The 8,470-nt window shown below is 40.0% G+C and overlaps 1 protein-coding gene across 4 annotated transcripts in view; it reads left to right on the forward strand.

Annotated features, from left to right (window-relative positions):
* Positions 1-6,491, forward strand: part of MAP2K4 (mitogen-activated protein kinase kinase 4) — a 121,212-nt gene extending 114,721 nt beyond the window's left edge. For 3 of the 4 annotated variants that reach the window (XM_003912361.3, XM_003912362.4, XM_021928178.2), the window contains 2 exons: positions 2,524-2,569; positions 3,827-6,491. In XM_003912361.3, the coding sequence (XP_003912410.1) occupies positions 2,524-2,569; positions 3,827-3,940 (160 nt within the window). In that variant the 3' untranslated portion in view covers positions 3,941-6,491. Of the gene's footprint in view, positions 1-2,523; positions 2,570-3,826 lie in introns of those variants that run through there. The other variant, XR_002517842.2, reaches the window with a different exon arrangement.
* The last annotated feature ends 1,979 nt before the right edge of the window (positions 6,492-8,470 follow it).

Raw genomic sequence — 8,470 nt, forward strand, 5'->3', positions numbered from 1 at the left:
TAGATATCTGAAATTGTCTGAAATATGCTGTAAAAGAAAATCAGTATATTTAGGTTGCTCAAGGAAATAAGGGCATAAATTCAATTAAAACTGAGGAAGAAACAAATGAAGCAGTTGGAAATAGAAGTCTTGGAAATGGAAAAATCATAGCTGTTGATATGAAAGACACAACAGACTTGATGTACTCTAGACTGGAAATAATCGAAGGCAAAATTAGAGAAATAGAAAATGGAGCTGAGAAGTTCCCCCAGCATGACACAGATTATATGAAAAGCAGTAAAGAATCAGAATAGAATACCAAGTAAGAGGTTCTAAGATGCATGTAATGGAAATAGAGAAGGCAACTCTGAAAGTGCAGAAGCAATATTTACAGAGATCATAGGGGAAAGAAAACATTTGAAAACTGATTTAGTATAGGTTTTCAGATTGAAAATGAAGTCTGTTTATCATGTAGGATAAACAAAGGTAAAAGCTTAAAGGTAAATTTAAATATAAATTTAAAAGGTAAATTTTAATTGATATTGTGCAATTTTGCTTCAATGCATAAATGATGAAAAAGGTATAAACAAAGGTATAAGGTACATAAACTTATACCTTTGTTTCTCATCATTTATGCATTGAAGCAAAATTATCAAACAATATCAGGAAGAGAAAACAGATTATCTGTTAAGGATTGATAGAACTGACAGCAGATTTGTTCCCAGCCACAATAGTTGCAGGAAAAAGTGGAGTCACAGCACCAGAGTGCTGAGGGAAAATAATTGTCAACCTGGTCCTAAAGTTTTATACTCAGGCACTCAAATATTCACAATAAGGAAGAAATACAGACATTTTTAGGAATGGGAAGACTGTGAGCTTACAATTCATAGACTGTTTTGATCCTTGAATGGTGTGGAGGTTAGGGATGCTGACCGCCTGTTCAGTCAAAAATCTGCATATAACTTTTGATTACCCCAAAACTTGACTACTAACAAATAGCCTACTGTCGACCAGAAGCCTTGCTGATAACATAGTCAATTAACATAACGTTTTGTATATGTATTATATACTGCATTGTTACAATGAAGTAAGCTAGAGAAAAGAAAATATTATTAAGAAAATCATAAGGAAGAGAAAATACATTATTCAGTAAGTGAAAGTGGATCGTCATAAAGATCTTCATCTTTGTCTTCACATTGAATAGACTGAGGAGGAGGAGGAGTTGGTCTTGCTATCTCGGGTGGCAGAGGCAGAAGAAAAATCCACATATAAGTGGATTTGTACAGTTCAAATCTGTGTTGCTCAAGGGCCAACTGTACTTGGCCAAGAAGAAGAGTTAACCCAGAAGAAGGATGTCACGAGTTGGATACCTGGAAAGCAGGCTTTTGAGACAGAGATAAGAGTGTAGACTAGGTAGTGATCTTGGGATCAACACTAGCAATGAGAAGGAAACGAGATTGAGCAGAAGAAGCTGAGTTGCAGCGCCGTGTCAGTGAAAGCCTCAGGCAACTCTGGGAATCTGTGAAGCTGGGAGGGCCTTTAGTATTGATCTGCCTTGGAATGAGGACCTTGGATTTTTATACACTTTTGTGGCTCAGTCATTAGAGACGGACTGTCCCAGTTGGGCTAAGGTGGCTCTCTTTAGCTGTGGTAATTCTGAAGAGGCCGATAGTAAAGGGCTGTCAGCTGGTAGCATGCCCCACAGTGGAAGAATAAGTCCTTCCTCCTCAAAGAGGGAATCTACAGAGCACATTGCAGTATCCATTACAGAAAGTGGGATATGGAAAACAGCAATGAGTTTAGAAAGAGGTGAACTATGTTACCCATATTCATGTTTGATAGTAAAATACTGAGGTTGGAAGGGAATGGTGATTAAGATACGGGCTAAGATAGATGAAGTAAATATAAACAAAATGAAAATACTTTTGGCAGCTTTAATTAGGCAAGGTAGAATTCAAGGAGACAAGGAGAAAATGTCAACAGGGCAGAGATTTGTATATACTGATGTAGTCTTTAGTGAAGTTATATTGTTTTAGACTTTTGGACCAAAGAACATATTGAGATACAGAGTATAAACTTTTTAAAACTTAAGGATAAATTGATAAAAATGTATATGTAATTTATCTCCCAGAATTACTTGATTGCTGGTTTCTCTTGGGTAGTCTCTGCATAAATACCTGTCTACTTTTTTATTTACATTTAGAAAAGCATATATGTACACAAATAATTTTATACTTGTACAACATTTATATATTTAACTAGTGTTGTGTAGCTATGCCATAATTTAGTCAATTTTCAAGAATTAGTATTTTTCTAATTTTTAACTAATCATCCTACACTGACTATCCCAGAGATAAATCTTCAGATTATAGACTGTCATAATTTTTTGTATGTGCTTTACTGTGTTTAGCAGGCTGTCTGCATTGTTACTTTGGATCTGAAGGAAAGAACTATTTCATTCTTTGTAATATTTCATCTGTGAAAAGAAAAATACTTAGGCAAATGAATCTACATTTTAATAATGTTATTTTTCTGTTATTTTAGCCTTACGAAGGATGAATCCAAAAGGCCAAAGTATAAAGAGCTTCTGGTGAGTGTGGGACTGTGGGGATTGTAGGTACATCCTCACACCGGAACTCTCTTAATGTGCTGGTTCACTAAGCAAGCAGTGGGCCTCTCTGTCGTAAACAAACATCTCAACTTTATTGAGTTTTTTTTGTTAATGTTTTTAAACAAATATTTGGAAAGAGAAAATTTGTAGTTATAATTTTTCTACTAATACTAGCTAAATTCTCATGGAAAATTTTGGTCTTAACATGTTATAAAAATTACCCCCAGAGAATTCTGACTTTCACTTTAAGAAGCCATTTTCCATTGCATAGTCTATGTGATGCAGCCGTAAGAAAAAAATTAGTGAAAAGTTTGTGTTTATTCTGCCCTTATAAAAACTCACACAAATTTACATCATACGGCCTATTCCCATTTCTTTGAAAGTTCTCATTCATCCCATGGAACTTGGGTGTTTTAAGCAGTCTGCTGGGTGTGGCATTGGTAGGGCAGTGGAGAAAGTATTGTGATCTAATAATGTGGGAATATTTTAAGAAAAGATCCATTTGTTTGTCACATTTAACTACTAGCTCTCCAAGGATGTTGTGACAAACTTCCGATATTGCAGTCCATCAATGACTGTAAGAACATCCAGTCAGCGTACTTAGGCTATAGAAGAAAACTGTTGATAGAGGTGGAGTTTAAAAGCTGAAGCAGATGCTGGGGCCCGGACTCTGGAGAGTACAGGGAAGAAGCTCCTGGGGCAAATTTTTCTTAGGCCTCTTTTGGTCGAAAGGATTACAACCTTTTTGTTAAAAGGTCAAAAGAAGAGGTCAAAAGGATTGCGACCTTTTTGTAAAAAGGTCCTCCTGTTGTATATGGGGGAAATGGAGGTTGAGATTTATACTGGTGTCCCAAGAGGAATAGCGACTGGTATTTACGTCATTCTTCTTAGCTCTTAGATGGTGTGGTGGAGACTCCAGCTATGTTTCGTGCTGAGTAACAACTTAGCTGTCTCCCTCAACAAACACTCCGTGGTATACAGATAAGTTTCCAGACCTCGTTGCCAAGGTGGCACCTTCAAATCATTACCACGTATCCTCTCCAGGCCTGCCCATGCCCATTAGCATATCTGCATGGAATAAAGGCTGAACTCACCTCTCTGAACTTGTGGTGTTGCAGTATTTCACAGCTGTGTGTGGTTGGGAGCCTGGAGTTCTGTGTTCTATAAAAATTGGAAAATGTTCAGTTTGGGCTGTCATACAAACTTTTGACTTTTTTGTTTACAATTTTCTTACAGAAACATCCCTTTATTTTGATGTATGAAGAACGTGCCGTTGAGGTCGCATGCTATGTTTGTAAAATCCTGGATCAAATGCCAGCTACTCCCAGCTCTCCCATGTATGTCGATTGATATCGCTGCTACATCAGACTCTAGAAAAAAGGGCTGAGAGGAAGCAAGACGTAAAGAATTTTCATCCCGTATCACAGTGTTTTTATTGCTCGCCCAGACACCATGTGCAATAAGATTGGTGTTCGTTTCCATCATGTCTGTATACTCCTGTCACCTAGAACGTGCATCCTTGTAATACCTGACTGATCACACGGTGTGAGTGCTGGTCAGAGAGACCTCATCCTGCTCTTTTGTGATGAACATATTCATGAAATATGGAAGTCAGTACGATCAAGTTGTTGACTGTGATTAGATCACATCTTAAATTCATTTCTAGACTCAAAACCTGGAGATGCAGCTACTGGAATGGTGTTTTGTCAGACGTCCAAATCCTGGAAGGACACGGTGATGGATGTACTATGTCTGAACTTAGAAACTCGGGCTTGAGTGAGAAGAGCTTGCGCAGCCAACGAGACACATTGCCTTCTGGAGCTGGGAGACAAAGGAGGAATTTACTTTCTTCACCAAGTGCAATAGATTTACTGATGTGATATTCTGTTGCTTTACAGTTACAGTTGATGTTTGGGGATCGATGTGCTCAGCCAAATTTCCTGTTTGAAATATCATGTTAAATTAGAATGAATTTATCTTTACCAAAAACCATGTTGCGTTCAAAGAGGTGAACATTAAAATATTGAGACAGGACAGAATGTGTTTTCTCCTTTACCAGTCCTACTTTTCATTGGGAAGACTCAGGAGTCTGCCACTTGTCAAAGAAGGTGCTGATCCTAAGAATTTTTCATTCTCAGAATTCGGTGTGCTGCCAACTTGATGTTCCACCTGCCACAAACCACCAGGACTGAAAGAAGAAAACAGTACAGAAGGCAAAGTTTACAGATGTTTTTAATTGTAGTATTTTATCTGGAACAACTTGTAGCAGCTATATATTTCCCCTTGGTCCCAAGCCTGATACTTTAGCCATCATAACTCACTAACAGGGAGAAGTAGCTAGTAGCAATGTGCCTTGATTGATTAGATAAAGATTTCTAGTAGGCAGCAAAAGACCAAATCTCAGTTGTTTGCTTCTTGCCATCACTGGTCCAGGTCTTCAGTTTCTGAATCCCTTTCCCTTCCCCTGTGGTCTATTGTCGCTATGTGACTTTCGCTTAATCCAATATTTTGCCTTTTTTCTATATCAAAAAACCTTTACAGTTAGCAGGGATGTTCCTTACCGAGGATTTTTAGCCCCAAATCTCTCATATGCGCTGGTGTTTAAAAGGCTAAGAATAGTGGGGCCCAGCCGATGTGGTAGGTGATAAAGAGGCATCTTTTCTAGAGACACATTGGACCAGATGAGGATCTGAAATGGCAGCCTTTACCTTCATCACCTGCTAGAACCTCTCCTAGTCTGCCACCATTTCTTGGCATTGGAATTCTACTGGAAAAAAATACAAAAAGCAAAACAAAACCCTCAGCACTGTTACAAGAGGCCATTTAAGTATCTTGTGCTTCTTCACTTACCCATTAGCCAGGTTCTCATTAGGTTTTGCTTGGGCCTCCCTGGCACTGAACCTTAGGCTTTGTATGACAGTGAAGCAGCACGGTGAGTGGTTCAGGCACACTGGAATATAAAACGGCCATGGCCTGAGATGCAGGTGATGCCGTTATAGAACCAAATCGTGGCAGGTATTGCCGTGTCTCCTCTCAGAGTGACAGTCATAAATACTATCAAACAATAAAGGGAGAATGGTGCTGTTTAAAGTCACATCCCTGTAAATTGCAGAATTCGAAAGTGATTATCTCTTTGATCTACTTGCCTCATTTCCCTATCTTCTCCCCCACGGTATCCTAAACTTTAGACTTCCCACTGTTCTGAAAAGAGACATTGCTTGATGTCTCCCTTCGACCACAGCAAGCCATCATCCTCCATTGCTCCCGGGAACTCAAGAGGAATCTGTTTCTCTGCTGTCAACTTCCGGTCTGGCTCAGCATAGGGTCACTTTGCCGTTATGCAAATGGAGATAAAAGCAATTCTGACTGTCCAGGAGCTAATCTGACCGTTCTCTTGTGTGGATGTCCACATAAAAAGGCAATTTTAGTGTATTAATCATAGATTATTATGAACTATAAACTTAAGGGCAAGGAGTTTATTACAATGTATCTTTATTAAAACAAAAGGGTGTATAGTGTTCACAAACTGTGAAAATAGTGTAAGAACTGTACATTGTGAGCTCTGGTTATTTTTCTCTTGTACCATAGAAAAATGTATAAAAATTATCAAAAAGCTAATGTGCAGGGATATTGCCTTATTTGTCTGTAAAAAATGGAGCTCAGTAACATAACTGCTTCTTGGAGCTTTGGAATATTTTATCCTGTATTCTTGTTTGAATTCCTCCTCTATTTAAGATATATACATGGAATCGAAGTGTTTATGTAATAGTTCTATCCTTTTGCCTGCAGGTCAGTTGTAATAAATCTAGGATGTGATGATGACTTTGTAATTTGATTTTCTGAAATCAGACCCTGAGAGGGGAAAATCAAGTAAATTACATTAAATTATCTGTGCAATTCACACCGGGGAAAATGACCTCCTTTTGGAAGTGTTTCATGGCTGCTTTCTTTTTCTTCTTCCCATGGCTACCCTTTTTGCTTATCCTTCTTGAAACCACAGATGTATCTGTTAAGCACAGCTTTGCTTGAACAGGCATCACAGTCTCTTGAGTTTCTTTGCCTGCCCCAGCTTTCTTAATGCTAAAGGAAGTGGGTACAGTTCTTCAACCTGTGTCATGGTGGAGAGGTGCAACTTGGAAGGCTATCTGGGCCCCGCGTATGGTTTCCAGTCATGCCCTTGGCTCTTGGTGCTACAGCTGCCAGGTGAGCATTAGATGTCAGGTTACTTACTGGGTTGGAATCACTCACTGTTACCTTAGAAGGGTAGGGAAGATTGTGGGTAAAAGACCTCTGGGAGGTCAAACCTGGGATGTTTATGGATGAGAGGACAATGGAAGTGAACAGAAAACCATGGGAGCCTGGAAACTGTTGGAGAAAAGCACTTTGCAGCTCCAGCACTGTATGTATCTGCTGTACTCTTCCTCCTACCAGTGACTGATCGGATAACAGATTCATTGATATTATGGTGATTCAGCACCTTACCCTTGTGCCTGCTCCAAACAGAATCTGAGATACTATTACAGAGCCAGATGTGGTATCAAACATTCCCCTGAGAGGGGTGTGAAAGCAGGAATTCTGGCCTCTCCAGCTAAGCCTCAGCTGCTAAGGGAAAGGGTACTCATTGGGTTTCAACACTGGCATGAGAGAGAGACTACACACTCCCGTGTTTCATAGGACACTGCCTTGTATTTGTTCATCTCATTTGATTCCAAATGCAGCCCGCTAAAATCAAATGGCTGTATCCCCTTTTAGATATAAGAAAACCAAGGTCCAGAGAAGTGAAGTTCTGGCCCAAATAACAGTAGGGAGCAGAGCTGAGATTCAAATTCAAGGCCATAACACGTACACTAAGAAGTTACATTAATTTAAAAACACTGCTATTAAAGAAGTGGTGTGGAGTTGAGAAGTAGAAGAATGCATATAGTTGGGGACACTGTGTTCATAAACCTGACCAGGGCCTGCTTTGTTGTTTTGGAAACAAGTTGAAGGCAGAGGTTCTGAGGGCCACAGTGGGGTTACATGCAAAGTGATCCATACATAGGCAGCTGTGTAATTACCTTAGAATTAACTAGAGGAACTCTAGGTTGTAATTCTTAAGTGCAACACCTGAGAATTCAGTGTCATGGACTGAACGTCTCCCTTAGCATGAGAATGTGGCAATCACTGAGAATGAGTAAAGTGCCCTTTCGTTTATTTATTTTTTATTTTTTGAGACAGAGTTTCGCTCTTGTTGCCCAGGCTGCAATGCAATGGCACGATCTTGGCTCTGCAACCTTTGCCTCCCAGGTTCAAGCAATTCTGCCTCAGCCTCCCGAGTAGTTGGGATTACAGGTGCCCACCACCACGCCCGGCTAATTTTTTTTTTCTTTTTTTTTTTGAGATGGAGTCCCGCTCTTGTTGCCCAGGCTGGAGTGCAATGGCATAATCTCGGCGCACTGCAACCTCTGCCTCCCAGGTTCAAGCAATTCTCCTGCCTCAGCCTCCCAAGTAGCTGGGATTATAGGCACCTGCCACTACACCAAGCTAATTTTTTTTTTTTTTGTATTTTTAGTAGAGATGTGGTTTCACCATGTCAGCCAGGCTGGTCTCGAACTCCTGACCTCAGGCGATTCACCTGCCTCGCCCTCCCAAAGTGCTGGGATTACAAAGAGCCAGCATGCTCAGCCTCCCTTTAATTGATTTGATCCAACTGTCTTAGCTGCAGGAGAATAGAGAAAGGACACATAAGGTCTTAAAAGTACCCTTGGGACACTGGTTACTTGTCGTGGCAGTGTGTAGTGATTATGTATCTCCATCTCTTGTGCAGGGCTGTATGCACCAGTCACATCCATTGCACCTGGACTTACTGCTTGGGACGTGAGGGACAGATAATCTAAAGGC

This window comes from Papio anubis, chromosome 17 (assembly GCF_008728515.1).
Source record: "Papio anubis isolate 15944 chromosome 17, Panubis1.0, whole genome shotgun sequence".
NCBI lineage: Eukaryota > Metazoa > Chordata > Mammalia > Primates > Cercopithecidae > Papio > Papio anubis.